The 18,116-nt window shown below is 43.5% G+C and overlaps 1 protein-coding gene across 1 annotated transcript in view; it reads left to right on the top strand.

Annotated features, from left to right (window-relative positions):
* dbo (Kelch-like protein diablo) overlaps window positions 1–18,116 on the top strand; it is a 351,633-nt gene that overhangs the window by 54,714 nt on the left and 278,803 nt on the right. Inside the window, exon 3 of the mRNA XM_068227482.1 lies at window positions 8,008–8,192. Within this exon, the coding sequence (XP_068083583.1) occupies window positions 8,008–8,192 (185 nt within the window). The remainder of the gene's footprint in view (window positions 1–8,007; window positions 8,193–18,116) is intronic.

Genomic DNA, 18,116 nt, shown 5'->3' with positions numbered 1-18,116 from the left:
AAGGGCCGATGACCTCGATGTTAGCCCCCTTTAATACAACAAGCATCATCATCATCATCATCATCATCATCATCATCGGTCCTGGCTCAGTCCGGTGGTATTTGAAGGTGCTCAAATACACCAGCCTCGTGTCGGTAGATTTACTGGCAAGTAAAAGAACTCCTGCGGGACTAAATTCCGGCACCACGGCGTCTCCAAAAACTGTAAAAGAGTAGTTAGTGGGACGTAAAGCAAATAGCATTATTACATTCTTTGTCCTCAAGTTTTGGAATTCTTGTCAGTGGAGGATTATGAATTTTTAAATTTTCAAAACATTTCGTCTCATTTCGTACCATTAGGGGCCGATGACATAGATGTTAGGCCCATTTAAACAACAAGCATTATCATCATTTTTCCTAAATTATTTATATCTACATATTTTACATTCTTGAAGTACTTACATATTTTCAAAAGTTCATCAACCTATGTTACCTCCTTGCTAACATAAGACCATGCCGCTAGATCGTGTCTTTAATCCCTGCTAGATAAACAGCAACCCCCGTAGCTCCTGAATGTTCACAGTGATTTTGACTTTCCGAGGTTATATCATTAAAATTTGCACCGCCCCTTGTGGATTGGGGATGCAGATGAATACTCCCTTCCTGCTCGTCATCAGAGGTGACTAAAAGGGGTGACTAAGGCGCAGGCATGAATTGTGGTTTGGTAAAATGTGTTGTACCTCTTGTGGATGGGAGGGGCTAAATACATTCACAAGTAATCCCTGCCTGTCGTAGAAGGCGACTAAAAGCGTCATGTGGCCATGGTCCCCTCTTTTTTTTTTTTTAATTGTTTTTTAAGGGTTGCTTGTAGACGGATTCAAAATTCTTGATGTGTGTGCTGTTTGGAGATGGGCGTCTTACATGTGTGTTTACGCCTGGAAGCCTGTGCAGTAACCATCCAGGGAGTGGCGGGTGGAAGCGTAGTGTACCCTTGCAGTAGTATCTGCCTGACAAGGCAGGTCCCCACACAACTGAATGACAGAAGGACATATTATCATCATTTTTTTTTTTCTTATGTGCTTAATGCTCTGTATATGCTACGGGGTACGTGCTATTGCAGGTGACTGGAAGGAGGGAGTCCTAGTGCTCATTGCCTCAGTCATCCCGTTATAGGCATCGTCCATCATTGGACTCTGGGCACTACCAGCTGTGACCAGGTGGGTATAGCCATGGCTGCATGGTTCGGCTACAAAGACCCCTGATCAGAGTGGGTGGCATTCGGGGAGGATGATTTAAGGCATGACTTCGAAACGTCATCGACCTGCCCAAAGTAGTCCTCCACGGAAGTCTTTAACTTTGGCTTCCTTGAGCGGTTCAACTCCCTGGGAACATGCGCTGCGTGAAGGAATGGGATCAAGCTTCCCTAGGTTTCTGGTAGCTACCAGAACCGATGTGCACAATTTTAAGCTGGTAAAATCAATCCTTTCTAGTAGACACATTGAAGGCATCTACGACGAACTTGAGGATCTCAAGATAATGTGCAACGTTAGTTTGCTTTTGAAGACTCGTACAGCACTTAGGGCGGAGTTTAAAGTAGAGGAGCACAAATCCTTGAACTGGTTTGTCTAGTCATGTTCCACCGCCACCTTATTTTGAACACTGACGAAGTATTGATGGAAGACATGAAGAAACGTGGCGTGACACACGTCCGGCGCATTAAGCGCAAAGTCAACAAAGAAGACATTGCCACTGGTTCCTTAATTGTCTCTTTCAAGTTGTCACTGTTACCAGACAAAGTGAAGGTAACAACTTATCGTTGCGATGTGAGGCCGTACATTCCACGACGCGATGCTGTGCATGCCAGAGATTCGGACATATAGAATCTCGTTCGAATCAGTCCATGTCACAGCTTGGCCACCGGAGGTGAGTCTCATTCATTTATAGCCCAAGCTCTCTCTTTTTCTTCACTAATTCAACTTTAATAAATATCTCCTTTTTGCACTGCAGGTCCCGCATTGAACTGCGAATATCGTAGAATCTTCGGCTCAAAAACTTGGTCTCCACCTTACACGTTACGATGCAACATAAAAACAATAGACCACAGACAACAGCGCAGCATGATGTAAAACTAACTTCAAAGCTCTCAGAGGAACATCTTGAATTATGTATTTCTGTCAAAAACTGGAAGAAAATGTTCACTACACTCTTAGTTAATAAATGACATCATTTAATGAAAAAAGTGACAACAAATTTGAATCTTTGACTACCAAGTTCATTGCATGTCAAAAACTCCATATTTAGTCCATATAGAATCCACATTTACAATAAGGAGTGAGGGTAATTGTTTCCACCTATTCAATACTACAACAGTGTGAAGTCATTAATACATCACATGTTTACTAGATTTCAACATAGGGACCGGTTTCTGGAACTGTATTTGCCATCATCAGCCAAAGGAGAAATTGTTATAAGGCGTCATACAAATCTATATTAACATAATTTTAAAATTTATGTGTATGCAAATTGAACCATACTCGTAAGTTATTTTGTGTATTAGGTGTACACCATAAAACTTTTTTATTGAAATTACTAGCATATTTCTTATCCGATATACACTTAAGAAAATGGTAATTGCAACACCATGAAGGCATTGGTAGTTTGTGTTCGATTGACCCCACAACAGCAACGTGTAAGGCTGGCTTGGTGTCGAGAAAGATCGACGTGGGTCGACGAATGGCATAGGGTCGTCTTTAGTGATGAATCGCGCTTCTGTTTTGCCCGCAGTGATCGCCGGAATCGTGTGTGCCGACGTACCGGGGAGAGGGGCCACCCAGGTCTTATTGTCGGGAGGCATACAGGGCCAACACCAAGCATTATGGTCTGGGAAGCTATTGGCTTTAATGTGAAATCACAATTAGTGCTTGTTGAGGGCACTATGACTGCTCGACAGTACGTTGATAGGGTACTCAATCCAGTGGTTGTCTCTATGATGGCGAACATTGCTAAAGGGATGTTTCAGCAGGACAGTGCCTGGGTTCACACTGCACGCATCTCCAGAGAAGCTCTCCACGACATCACAACCTTAGAATGGCCCGCCAGATCCCCGAACCTCAGTCCTATTGAGCATGTGTGGGACATGATGGGTCGACAACTAGCCAACCGTGTTCAGCCACCCACAACTCTGGAATCACTGACCCGTACAGTGCAGCAAGCATAGGCCACAATTCCTCAGGTAGCGATCCAGGGCCTTACTGACTCCATGCCTCGACGAATTCATAAATGTATTGCGGCTCGTGGTGGGCACAGCCTGTATTGATTGTTGTCCAAACTTGCGGTCAGAGGGACCTGAAAGTGTAATCGTCGAAGCACAACCGAACACCCATCTTGCATGTTCAATTGCAGCAATGTAGCACAACTCCTATTTTCTTCAGTGTATTATAATTTGTTAATTCTGTACAGTCGTTAGGATATAAATAGTTAAAACATTGTCAATTCCTTGTAGCTGTTGCAAAATGCTGATTAAGCATCTAGTTTAGTTAAAATCAATCTCTAAAAAATTTTACAGCTGCTTAGACCTTAAGGACATACAGTTTTTCTTGACCAGTTTTTGATATATTCTAGTTACTAATATATTTTAAAATAAATGTGGCTAATGTCGATTTGGAACATTAAACATATTTGTGCTTGGTATGGAGGTTCATTGCAGTACAAGTCCTTGGTAAAATCTATCTCTTAAAAATTACAGCTGCTTAGAAATTAAGGGCATTCAGTGTTTATTGCCCAATTATACATTTTCGTTATTGACTTACATTAAAATAAATTCGCCTGATGTCATTTTGAAACATTAAACATTTTAATGTTTGGTATGGAGGTCCATTGTAGTACAGGTCTTGAGTGGAAAACAGTTCGTCGTAAAATGAATGTTAGCGAACTATAAAAAGGGTTCACTCTTCCTTGGTAAAATACGAAGTTAAATGACAGTCCTTAGTGAATACAATGGTTTTTAGTAATATTAATGTGTGTTTTTAGTCTATATTTTGATTGTAGTGTCCTTAATTTGGATAGACTTGATAATACTAGACTGGTGGACCGGATTTCTTGAAAAACATTGCGTTCAAAAGATTTTGAGATTCCGGAAATATCTCGAACCAAGACGGACCTAGAGCACCAAGTTGTCAAGAGTAAAGAGGGATTCTCCGAATTTAATTCAACGAATACACCTGCCCGTACACTTGAATACAGCATGGTAGCTCAGGGTCTCCCAGGTTTATCTTTCACAACATCGTTACCTGTGAATCGCTACGCCCAAGGCGATTGTTGCTCCTCAGACCAACGTCGCAAAGATTAAAAGCCACCTATCTTCGACCAACCAGAAGTCTGTGCCGGCTGGCAGTTCTAACCTGGCACATCAAGGCGGGGTTGCTAAGTCTCTCCTCGTAAGAGATCAGCGAAAGCCATGCAGAGGCGGCATCGTTGACCAGGGCTGGGAAATAATCTCCCAGCCTGTCTAAACTCGAAAAGAAGGCTGCAAAGAAGAACGCCCCAACCAGGGTCTCCCGCACTTCCCCTGCGGAAGAGAAATCATGCCCTCCATCTGGAGGGTATGGGACTGCGCCAGCAGGTACTCCTGCTAAAAAACCTGCGCACTCACTTCGTAGAGGACTCCCCCCTCCCCAGAAAGCGTCGAAGTTCTGGGCATCAACTCCGCCGTCTGTTGATGGCGGGATGGGCGTCGCGCTGTCATCTACATCTATGGATGTAGATGTTGATAGTGTTTACGTTCACGAGCATCTTGTCGCTCAAAACCTAACACTCCTTTTATAGTCCACACTATGGCACTGTTACAATGGAATTGTGGGTATTTTTGTTCATTCTGATACCTATAGGAAACAGGTTCCTCTAAGTACCCAACTGAAAGCATTTGTGGTGTGAGTACTGCTGCCTTTCATAGCCACAGTGTGTAACGTTTATTTTCCATCAAGCCAGCCTCTTAACATAAATGATGTCACTGATCTAATAGATCAGCTTCCTTCCTCTTGTTGGGAGATTTTAACGCCCATCACCCCATATGGGGCTCTGAGATGCCTTGCCCCCGGGGAAGAGAGCTGGAAACGTCAGTAACAGAGCTGGATTTATGTATTTTGGGCACAGGGGAACCAACTCACTTTAGTGTACGTTATGGCACATATTCTCACATAGACGTAAATCTATGCAGCCGAGCGTTGGTTCCGTTGTTTCAGTGGAATACACACGACGATCTCTGTGGGGGTGACCATTTTATCATCATCATTAGTTTGTTGAAAAACATTCCATCGAGGCTCCTCCTACCATATAATGTTGAAACATCTTAGTGAGGATAGTCTACTATATCTCCTGCGTGTGTTCAACCAGGATGCGTTTCTCCACAAACAGCATTTGGTAGCTGTTTTCTTTGACTTAGAATAGGCCCATGACACAACATGGCGATATAGTATCCTTGCATTCCTGCATCAGTGGAGATTCCGAGGTTACTTGCCAGTATTAATTGCGAGTTTTTTGTCCCTCCGTCTATTCCTTCTCCGTCATATTCACAAGACCACGTTCATGAAAATGGAGTCCCACAGGGATCGGTTCGTAGTGTCACTCTGCTCGCGATTGCCATAAATGGTAGTGTTGCTGCTGCTGGTTCAGCAGTAATACCACTGCTATATGTGGACGATTTTGCTCTGCACTATAGCTCCCGTAATATGGCAGTCGCAGAGCAACAATTACAGCATATTATTAGGAGGGTTGAGCAGTGGACCTTCAAAAATGGCTTTCGGTTTTCCACCACAAAGACGTCTGTTGTCCGCTTTTGTAGCCAACATACTCTTCACCCTCCTCCTGAACTTTATTTAGGAAATATCGCTATTCATGTAGTTGACACTTACTGATTTTTGGGCTCTTTTTTGACCATACATTATCGTTGGAGCCACACTTGCGGCAGCTAAAAGTGCAATGCACCAAGAGGCTTAATCTCTTTAAGGTCGTTAGCAGCACTAATTGGGGAGCTGACCGCACGGTGCTCCTACGATTCTATAGGGCAAGTATTTTATTCAGGTTAGACTACGCAGTGCAGCATATGGCTCAGCAAGACCATGCGTTCTTGAGAGACTGAACAGCATCCACCACAGAAGGGTTAGGTTGCCGACTGAAGCTTTTCCAAAAAGCCCTATAGCTAGCCTGCTCGCTGAATCTGGTGTGCCACCTACACACCTGAGGCGCCAGCAGCTCCTTCTGTCATATGCTGCAAATTTGCGGCAGATGCCACTTCACCCAAACTATCCTGGTGTATTCAACAATGGCAACAGTTTGCTCTACACTGCTTGTCCTCGAGCAACGCGGCAGGTTGGAATGTGCTTGGATAGCAGTCACAGATTGTTCCATGTACCTTTAGTACCTTGCCTTATCAGACAACCAAGTGGGGTACCTCCATGGGTAGTACGATGACCTGAAATAATCCTTGATGTGTACATTGGCCTGATGGAAAACACGGACCCTTCGATTTATCGGAGGCTCTTTCTCCCTGTTGTTGGCCGTTATCCAGGTTTAGTTGTCGTTTACACGGATTGCTCGAGAACAGGCACTAAAGTGGGCTGTGCGTTCGTTGTCGACACAGATAGGTTTCTTTTTTTGCTCTCCCGGAAACCTGTAGTGTGTACACAGCAGAGCTCTATGCTATCTGTGAAGCTCTGCGGTACGCACAGTCCGATGAGCGCCAACATATTCTTCTGTGTACTGACTTCTTGAGATCGCTACAGTCTATTGATACCTGTTTCTCTTGGCACCCTCTGGTGCAGCGGATCCAGGACCTGCTGGCTGGTATTCGGATGCCGGCACCAGAATCACGTTTATGTGGTTCCCAAGTCATATGGGTGTTGAGGGAAATGAGTTAGCAGATAAAGCTGCCAAGGAGGCAATTATACTGTCCCCATTACATTACAAGGTTGCAGCAAGTGATCTTCGCACTCAGCTGAGACTTCTGGTTATGTCCCATTGGGAAATTGAGTGGCTGGCCATTCCACTTCAAAAAAGCTGAGAGCAATAAAGGGTACAATGAAAGTATGGAGGTCTTCCCTTCGGGCTTCTCGGTGGGAAGCAGTGTATTATGTTGTCTTCGGATTGGCCACGGTATACTACACTTGTGGCGGACATCCTACCGTGGTACACATCCTTGCGGAGTGTGTGGTCCTGGCCAATCAGTGCCGTAGTCTAAGACTCCTGAGTGCCTTCTCCCTCATCCTACAAGTTGACGAGCAGTCAGTAGACCTTGTCGTCTATTTTATGAGGTATAGTGGCCTGTTTCATAGCGTATAAAGGTGTATTTTCTATTTTATTGATAACTATGCTTTTATTCCATTGACTCTATTTTAGTTTGTGTTTGTGTATTTTAATGTGTTATTTTAACTTCTAAATTGAATGACACACATCACTGTACTTCAAGGGCCTAATTTCATTGTAATCTATATTCTCGATCACGTTATCAGAAAATAATGTATTGCGAATTAGATCCACTGATTATTTTAATTTCATAAACATTTTTCTTCTTTTGTTTTAAATTCAAGTTAGTGGATATATTTTAAAATCATCATGAGTATGAGATCCTTCGATGATCACTCCTTGCTCACTGTTTTCATTAGCAACTCGCACAACTAGCCTGCACTGTAACTCAGGGAAGTCTGGTAGAGAGCTCTTACGTCGTGACTTTCCCATTCCTCATTTGATGTCCCTTATGGTCAGACAGTTTTCTCTTGATAGCGATCCAGAAATTCTTCATCTGAAGAATTCTGTAATGTGATGAGTTCAGAATGATACAGGCTGGCGATTGACACCCTGAATGATATTACCATACATTATAAATTTAATTTGCAATAAAAACTTATATTTTCTAAAGCATTCTCTATGCAGCCAGTTTTCCAAAGCAGTTAATGTTGTAGCAGATATTCTATTCCTTTGTTTCTAATCAGTTATTTTTGAGTCTTCTCTACTGTGTTGCTATTTATTTTTTCAGGGTAATTCTATCAGCATGCAGTCCTTACTTTCGAGCAATGTTTACTGGTGAGCTGGCGGAATCACGACAGACTGAAGTGACAATACGTGACATCGATGAAGTTGCTATGGAACTTCTTATAGACTTCTGTTACACATCACATATTGTTGTAGAAGAAGGCAACGTCCAAACTCTTTTGCCAGCTGGTGAGTACTTTATGAGTACTTCAGTGACTTTCTGTTATTCCTCCCCACCGCCCTTGGTATCCCTGCCTGTCTAATGAAGGGCTGATGAACTGTCATACGAGGAGAATGAAATGAGCGACGTTGATGTGGAGCTGGATTATTATGTACTTGGTATTGTAAATTGTAACCCCTGTGGGTGGGAGGGAAATAATGTATATGCAGATAAACCCAGCCCAAAGTAGAAGGTGACTAAAAGGGTCTTGCAGCCATCAGTCTCCTCTTGAGCGTTGTGGAGATCGATTCAAAATATAATGTGCTTTCCGCTCGTCATACCATGTGCGACCTAAAACGACTTAATTATTTTTTTTATTATTGTCAATCGGTGGAGCGTCAAACATAATCATGGGAATTCGGGGTCAATTGTATAAATCAAGCGCGGTGGTTGTAGGTCTACATTATTTCAACATCTCAGGGTGAAATCAATATGTATCAGACGATACTATTCTGTCATCGTAGGTTCCGTTGAAGAGGGTCAGTAAAGTATAGATAAGAAATGTTTTTTTCCACCATTCAATACACAATTTATTTTAATAGATTAAACTAGTACCGGTTTCGGCTCTTTAACGGCCATCATCAGCTAGTACATGTTTTGTTTTAGCCATTAGACAATTCACAAGTTGTTATTGTATTAGGCATCCGGATGTCTAATGGGGGATGGAAATGTATACAATAGCATATAATTAAAATATCAGTAGTCAGGGTAAAAAGTTACAAATAGAACATGAGTATGTAAAACATATTAAAAACACACAAGTCACAATATATAACATTTAAAAATTTTCAACACATTAAAATGGTACGTATAGGTAGACACTTGTTAAAATTTTCAATTCATGCTATATAGATTCCATTCTTCTGTCCTCTGTGCAGTTCCTTTGCTTCTAAGTTATGTTGATTTTAGTTACGTAAGGTAATCTTCGAGAACATTCTGAAACTGGTGTACGTCTTATTGATATGGGCCTTTGTCATGAAGAAATTTTGTTATGTTATATATCCTAACTTGTGATTTACTATGGCAAGTTTCAATATAGCAAACAGCAGGTCTCGAGCTTGTATTTAGAAGTAGTTGGTGGCAACACCTCTCTCGTCTATGTTTGTTCTTGTAGTCTGTAAAGATAAGGTGATATAAGTATGCCAGTAGTGTGTGTATGAAGGAATGCCTAGTGTGTGTATGAAAAGAGTACTTACTATAGTTGTTGTGGAAGTCTTGTGCGATGTGTTTGAAGGCTTGTTGTGTTCTATTGCGAGTGCATCTGGGGCTCATATTAGCTGTGGAGGGGAATGTAGGTGGAGGGGAAGAAGGAGTGGCCGTTGGGGAAAATAATAAAAATAATAAAAGAGGGTCAGTAAATTCATTTAGTTATTCAATTTCCCCGAAATCCTATCATAAATCCAATTTAAGCTCTTATCATATCATAAATATGCAATACCGGTTCATATACTACCTTATAATTAAGTATCCTAATTTAATCTTGGTAAATAAACACACAAATAATCCTAAACCTAATTTATTAGCATGCCAATAATATATAAATAAAATAACATTAATCTTTGGTAATAGAAAACGTTGATATGTTATACTACCTATATAGAATCAATGAATTGTTGACATAAAATAGTTAAAATTGGGTAGGTTACATTATTTCAATTCAGTATTAATCATCATTTTGTTGCATGACCACATTTCTTAATCTTATCACATCATGGGGACAAATTACATTTATAATTTATTTATGGTGGGAGTGGTCTTTCTTTCTTTTAGGTTTGTTTGGAATCTTCTTTGGGTTTGCGTTCAAACTTCGTAATGACTTATCTGTGGCGTGAGATAAGTAACTCCTTTCCGACATATGGTTTCAAAACACCATCATAAAATAACTAAAATGTTCCTAACTATATTAATATCAATTATATTATTCTCATATTTTAAAGTATGTGCCGAAAGAAATCAAATACTTGCATTTATGAGTGCCATAATCATGTTCATCAATCAGCTTAAACTGCTAAGGTCATGCAGAACAATTCAATATTTTTGTGCATTTTCAATTGAAAGTGAACTCTCTTATTGCCTACTGGTGTGCCAAATTCAGGTCATAACGTGCTCCACCAATATACGTTCACAATGTGAGACAATTATACTGCTAGGCGACCACATTTCTTTCCTATATGTACTCCATAACGAACGTATATAATGATTAACCTAGCTTAATCCTTCATTTAAATTCAATCAGTCGACCATTTAACACCTGGACTATACTTAATATGCACATAGCCATGCCTTAATTCCATTGCTTGCAACATTTTAAATCATAATATAATCGTAACTAATTCAGAAATCCGTAACTATTTCATTCAATCATTCCTTGCTCAGTAAACAATCAACATTCCCAAACACCATTAACGTATCATAATTCTCGCATCTCAATTCTGCGATCCTTCCTCATATAATAAATATCCTCACTCAACTCCTTCATAACAACTCCTACGTTACGGTAAAACAATCCATTAACCTCAATATCTACTCTTAAAATAGCAAGCTCCTACTATTTATTTCACTTCATCACAAATAATGATTTTGGCCATGTTAACCGATCTGGTCGTTGCATAACCTAGGTTTCTTATATGCATTTCAATTTCTCACCTTAGCCTCGCCTAGTTTGACATACGTTAATCTTTCAAGTATATTGGTTCTCAAACATCGATATTCACTTCCCGATACTGCTCACATTAACCTAAGATCAACATATGAGCACGGTAATATATTACTACACATAAATAACACATCCACGAACTTGCTACGAAGGCGTAGCAGGGGGAGAGGAGATACTCCCACGTGGCGCTTCCCAGATGGCGGATAGGGGGTTCCTAACCGGCTTGCCGGCGGACTTGAGGGAAATAAAATACCTCTCGCGGACCAAACACACTACCCCCTGCAGGTGGGGGACGCACATGTAGAATACACCCGCGGTACCCCCTGCCTGTCGTATGAGTCAACTAAAAGGGATGACCTAGGCGCCGACATGGATTGCGGTTTGGTATAATGTGTTGGACCTTCCGTGGATGGGAGGGGTCGAGTACATTCACAGGTAATCCCTGCCTGTCATAGAAGGCGACTTAAAGGGTCATGTGGCCATGGTCCCCTCTTTATTTTTTATTATTTTTCCGAGGGTCAGATGTAGACCATTTCAAAATTTTGATGTGCGTGCTGCCCGGACATGGGCCTCTTACGTGTGCGATTACGCCCAAAAGCCCGCAACTGTCCACCCAGGACCATTGCGTGGTGGGAGCGCCATGTACCTTGGCAGTAGTATCCGCCTGACAACACAGGTCCCCGCACAGCCGACTGCCAGAAGGACATATTATTCTTAATTATTTTTTATTTTTTTCTCCATATTTAGTGCTCTGTACACGCTGTGGTGTACATGCTATTGCGGGTGACTGGAGGAAGGGAGTCTTAGTGCTCATTGCCTCAGTCATCCCGTATTAGGCATCGTCCAACATTAGACCCCGGGCAGTACCTGCTATGACCAGGTAGGTATTGCCTTGGCTGCTTGGTTCGGCTACAGAGACCCCTGATCGGAGTGGGTGGCATTCGAGGGAGGAAGCTATCGGGCATGGCTTCGAAACGAAGTCAGCGCTCTCAAGGTGGTCCCCCACCTAAAACTTTAACTTTTGCTTCCCTGAGAGGTTCAACTTCCTGAGAACATGCGCAGCGTGAAGGAATGGGATCCAGCTTCCCTAGGGCAGAATCGATGGGCACGATTTTAAGCTGGTGAAGTCGATCCTGTTTAGTAGGAACATCGAAAGCGTCTATGTCGAACTGGAGGAACGTAAGAAAATGCGCAACAGTAGTTTGCTTCTAAAGACTCGTACAGCACTGCAAGCTGATCAGTTGCTTAAGTACAAGCACTTTGGCGAAATCCCCGTCAAAGTGGAGGAGCATAAGTCCTTGAACCTTGTTCGCGGAGTCATCTTTCACCGCGACCTTATTTTGAACACTGACGACGAGTTGATGGAAGACATGAAGAACCGTGGCGTGACACACGTCCAGCGCTTTACGCTCAAGGTCAACGGTGAAGATGTTGCCACTGGTGCCTTCATTGTCTCTTTCAAGTTGTCAGTGTTACGAGAGAAAGTCAAGGTAACAACTTATCGTTGCGATGTGAGGCCGTACATCCCGCCTCCTATGCGATGCTATCAATGCCAGCGATTCAGACATAAGGTATCTCGCTGTTCGAATCAGGCTGTATGTAGTACATGTGGACGAGTAGCTCACGGCGAGGAGGAGTGCACAACTCCGTACAAGTGCACTAACTGCTCCGGTTTTCATTCTCCTCGGGATCGGAATTGTCCGACATACCTGAGTGAGAAGAAGATCCAGGAGATCAAGACCCTGGATGGTCTTTCCTACCAGGAAGCGCGCCGTAAGTTTGATTCTACGAACACACCTGCCCGTACACTCGACTATAGCTTGATAGCTCAGAGTCTTGCAGGTTCGTCATTTACAACCTCGACACCTGTCCAGACCGCTGCGCCCAAGGCGACTGTTGCTGCTCCCAGCAACGTCGCAAATAGTCAAAGCTCGACAGGGGGAACACCCCTCCTTCGACCAACCAGAAGTCTGTGCAGCCTGGCAGTTCCCAGCCTGCACAGCAAGGGCGGAAGACTAAGTCTCCCCCCCCCCCTTATGAGGTCGGCGAAAGCCGTGCCCCTGCCGATGGAGGCGGCATCATCGACCAGGGCTGGGAAACCATCTCCCAGCCCCTCTAAACTCGAAAAAAAAAAAAGGGGGAAGACGAGCGCCCGTGCTGAGCGCTCTCGGCCTTCCCCTGCAAAGGGGAAGTCATGCCTCCCATCTGGGGGGTATGAGTCTGCGCCAGGAGGCACTCCTGCTACCAAACCTGCGTGCTCTCCTCGTAGGGGAACTACTCGCCCCCGACAAGCGTCGAAGTTCTAGGCGGCACCCCTGCCATCTTTTGATGACGGGATGGATGTCGCGCTGTCCTCTACATCTACGGGTGTTGAAGTAGATAGTTTTAGACTTACGAGCATTTTGTCGCTCATAACCTAACACTCCTTTTATAGTCCACACTATGGCACTGTTACAGTGGAATTATAACGGTTATGACAGGCATCTTGCTGAGTTACGTCAGCTCATTAGTGAGTACGCAGCGAGTATAGTCTGTATTCAGGAGACCAACGTCAGACCTGATCATCATACGGTCTTGAGAAATTTCAGACTATACTCGACAGAACGGTATTTTGCTCACCGGGCTTATGGTGGTGTTGGCATTTTTGTACGTTCTGATAGCTACAGCGAAGAGGTTCCATTAAGAACTCCCCTCGAGGCTGTAGCTGTTCGTGTTCCGCTCCCTGTCATAACAACAGTGTGTAATGTTTATTTTCTACCAGGTCAAGCTCTTAACATAACTTATGTCACTGATCTTATAGATCAGCTGCCACCTCCGTTCCTCTTATTGGGCGATGTGAACGCCCATCACCCCATATGGGGCTCTGAGACGCCTTGCCCAGGGGGGGGGGGGGGAGAGCTGGAAACATTAGTAACTGAGGTGGATTTATGTATTTTTGACACGGGGGAACAAACTCACTTTAGTGTGCGTTACGGCACATATTCTCGCATAGACGTAAGTCTATGCAGCCGAACGTTGGTTCCACTGTTTCGGTGGCATACACGCGATGATCTCTGTGACAGTGACAATTTTCCCATCATCCCTACTTTGTGAAAACATAAATCCGTCGAGACTCCCCCTCGATGGATACTTAAACATGCTGATTGGCCAAAGTACACATCACTAGCTGTCTTTAATGACGATATGAGGCGGAGCGTCGGCGAGGAAATAACTTACGGCACCCGAGTTATTCTTGCTGCTGCTGAGGAGTCCATTCCGTTCTTCTCGGGGACTCCTCATCGAAAACTCGTTCCTTGGTGGAACGATGAACTAGCAGCAAAAGTTAAAATGGTCCACCTTTTCAATACAAAAATTTTAACTTTTCCTATTTTCCATTCTCAGTTCAATACGGACAAAAATGAAATTCTTGGATTTAAATGAAGTAGCAGCAGCCATCAAAGAACGCCGCCGTGCTCATAAACGTTACCGTTGACAGCCTACTGTGGCCAACTTGGTAACATTTAAGAAACTCCGCACTCAGGCGCGAGTTCGTATTCGACAAAGTAAGACGGCTTCATGGAAGAGATGTGTCGTCCATGACGCCACATACTCCATCATCTCAAGTGTGGACGAAACTTCGACGAATTTCGGGTATGCAAGGATCATCTGCTGTACCGGGAATTTCCATTGCAGGCAGTGTCGCCACTGATCCCCTCGCGATTGCTAACCATCTCGCTAGTCATTTCGCGGTTGTCTTTTGCTCCGGGAATTACTATCCTGATCACCTTAGTTTTGCCTCTCAAGCTTCAGAGGACTACAACGTGCCCTTTACGGAGTGGGAACTCCGCAGCGCCCTAGCGCTTTGCAAGGACACGTCTCCTGGACCGGACAACATCCATAACCAGATGTTGAAACACCTTAGTGATGATAGTCTACTATATCTCCTTCGTGTGTTCAACCGAATGTGGACAGAGGGTGATTTTCCGTCTCAGTGGCGAGAGGGCATAGTCATCTCTGACCTCAAGCCTGACAAAGATCCTAAGTATGCAGGAAGTTACAGACCGATTTGTCTTACCAACTGCCTGTGTAAGCTATTTGAGGGGATGGTAAATCGCAGACTCGTGTGGTGTCTGGAGAAACAAGGACTTTTGTCCGATTACCAATGTGGATTTCGAGCCGCTCGGTCCACCACAGACCACTTGGTACGCCTGGAGAGCTCTATCCAGGATGCGTTTCTCCGCGAACATCACTTGGTAGCTATCTTCTTTGACTTGGAGAAGGCCTACGACACCACCTGGTGATATGGCATCCTTTCAGTCCTGCATCAATGGAGATTCCGAGGTAACTTGCCGATATTTATTGCAAATTTTTTGTCCCTCCGTCTAATCTGTGTCCGAGTAAGGAGGACATATTCGCAGTACCACGTTCAAGAAAATGGAGTCCCACAGGGATCGGTTCTTAGTGTCACTGTTCGCGGTTGCCATAAACGGTGTTGTCGCTGCTGCTGGTCCAGCCGTAATACCGTCTCTATATATGGACGATTTTGCTCTGCACTATAGCTCGCGCAGTATGGCAGTCGCTGAGCGACAGTTACAGCAAGCTATTAGGAGGGTAGAGCAGTGGACCTTAGAACGTGGCTTTCGTTTTTCCACCACAAAGACCTGTGTTGTCCACTTTTGTCGCCAACGTTCTCTTCACCCTCCTCCTGAACTTTATTTAGGAAATGTAGCTATACCTGTAGTTGACACTTAACGATTTCCTGGGATCCTTTTCGATGATAAATTATCGTGGGAGCCACATGTGCGGCAGTTGAAAGTGCAATGTGCTAAGAAGCTTAATATCATGAATTTTTTTCGCAGCACTTCTTGGGGGGCTGACCGCGCGGTGCTCCTACGATTCTATAGGGCACATATTTTATCTCGCCTAGACTATGGCTGTGCAGCATATGGCTCAGCAAGACCAAGCGTTCTTACGAAGCTAAACAGCATTCACCACAGCGGGGTTCGGTTGGCGACGGGAGCCTTTCGTACAAGCCCCATACCTAGCCTGCTCGCTGAGTCTGGTTTGCTGCCTTTACACCTTAGGCGCCAGCAACTGCGTCTTACCTATTGTGCTACTTTGCGACAGATGCCACTTCATCCAAGCTATTCTAGCTGTAATAATTTGAATACTACATGGTGAGTGAAATAAGTGTAAATAACTAGACAGTGGGCGCCACCTGTAAAACAATTACAGGAATATATAACTACGTAGAGCAATGAGTAACTCCCTCTCCCAAGGCGACGGTCATCAGGCTGACGAAGCTCCAGACTTACCTTACCTGTTTACCCCTGAAATTAGATGTAGGTAGCAGGCCAGGTTCATTCTCACTCCACTGATAAAAAGATTTACTGCAAGTTTGATACCAGAACTTTACTCCCAAAATAATAAACAAGAATATAATAAATACCACAATAACCATCACTTAAAGAGACCCCCTCCTGATTGCCGTCCACAAAGGCAACGTACAAACAACTACAACCAACATTAATCATTACTTCATGAGACCTACTCGTTTGTCGTTTACAAAGGCAAATATACATACTACTAACAACAACCAGATCATTACTTGACGAGACCTACTAGTTTGTCATTTGCAAAGGCAAATATACACACTACAAACCATCAATAAAATTGTTGATACTATATATACATTTCTTAACATACCTCCAGGTAAGAGTCCCACTACACTCACAACTGTTATAGAACAAAAATTGTATTCTGGTAGAGAAAAGTACGACGACAATCTCTACGTACCGATGCAACCTTCTTTACGAAGAGCATCCCTAACCTTATTTACACACTTCATCGACGTCTTGAGTTCTTCATGAGTGCCGCACAGGTTGGTGTAACGCCTCAGGTTTCTGCAACTGAAAGTGGATACTCGGCCGACGATTTCCTCGACCAAGAATCAGCTCTGTGCTCAAACACACATCCACTACCGAATCTCGATTCTGTACGCATCACAACATCCACTGTACATAATCTCGTCGAAGAATTGTAGTCCAACTATTATACAGAGTTGGAGTTACAAATAAACACTGTACAATGAACGCCGTCACTTTCTTGTGTGTACTGACTCCTTGAGTTCACTCCAGTCTATTGATACCTGTTTCCCTCGGCACCCTCCGGTGCAGCGGATCCAGGACCTGTTGGCCGGATGTTCGGATGCCAGCACCAGAATTACGTTTCTGTGGCTCCCAAGCCACATGGGCATCGAGGGAAACGAGTTAGCAAATCGGGCTGCCAAGGAGGCAGTTACACTGCCCCCGTTGCCTTTCAAGGTTCCAGCAAGTGATATTCGCTCTCAGCTGAGACATCTGGTCATGTCTCATTGGGAGATGGAGTGGCAGGCCATTCCACTTCCCAATAAGCTGAGAGCGATAAAAGGAACAACGAAGGTATGGAGGACTTCCCTTCGGGCTTCGCGAAGGGAAGCCGTGGTATTATGTCGTCTTCGGATCGGCCACGGTAACACAACTCACTCGCATCTTTTGAAAGGGGAACTCCCTCTGATGTGTACCTGCAGCGACGATCTTACCGTGGTACACATCCTTACGGAGTGTATGGACCTGGTCTATCTTCGCCGTAGTCTTAACCTTCCGGGTACCATCTCCCTTATCTTGCATGATGACGAGCAGTCAGTAGACCTCGTCATCCGCTTTATGAGGGATAGTGGTCTGTTTTACCGTGTCTAGTGATGTCCTTTGTCTTCGTGTATTTGTTTCAATTGCGCTTTTAACCTATGGACTTCATTTTAGTTTGTGTTGCGTATTTTAATGTGTTATTCTAACATCTAATGTAAATGAAGTATATATATATATGAAGGGGTTAAAGGTATAGTGGTGTAAGTCACTTTATCATCGTTTTTAGGAAATGAGCATAATGCGAAAGGTATTGTAGTTAATTCAGTAGACAAGTTTTTGTGATGGTATTGTTTTAGAGGTACTACGTAGGTCCAAACTTAGGGATTAGGCTTGATTTGAAATTTTTTTTGCTCAAAAGTTGTACCTCACGCCCTAACCAAAGTCACTTGCACCACTGTGCCTTACCAAAGCCTGTGACATACACCACTGTATGACCTAAAACCAAAGACTTACACCACTATGGACATCAACAAAATGATGTAAAGTTGACTTGCACTTCTCAAACACATTTTTATTGAACATTACACAAAGTATAAGAATAATACAAACAATTTAATTTTTTATCACGAATG

The sequence above is a fragment of the Anabrus simplex genome, chromosome 4 (assembly GCF_040414725.1).
Source record: "Anabrus simplex isolate iqAnaSimp1 chromosome 4, ASM4041472v1, whole genome shotgun sequence".
In the NCBI taxonomy this organism is placed as follows: domain Eukaryota; kingdom Metazoa; phylum Arthropoda; class Insecta; order Orthoptera; family Tettigoniidae; genus Anabrus; species Anabrus simplex.
The sequence above is the reverse complement of the archived record's forward strand: the minus strand, read 5'-3'. Positions and strand labels throughout refer to the sequence as shown.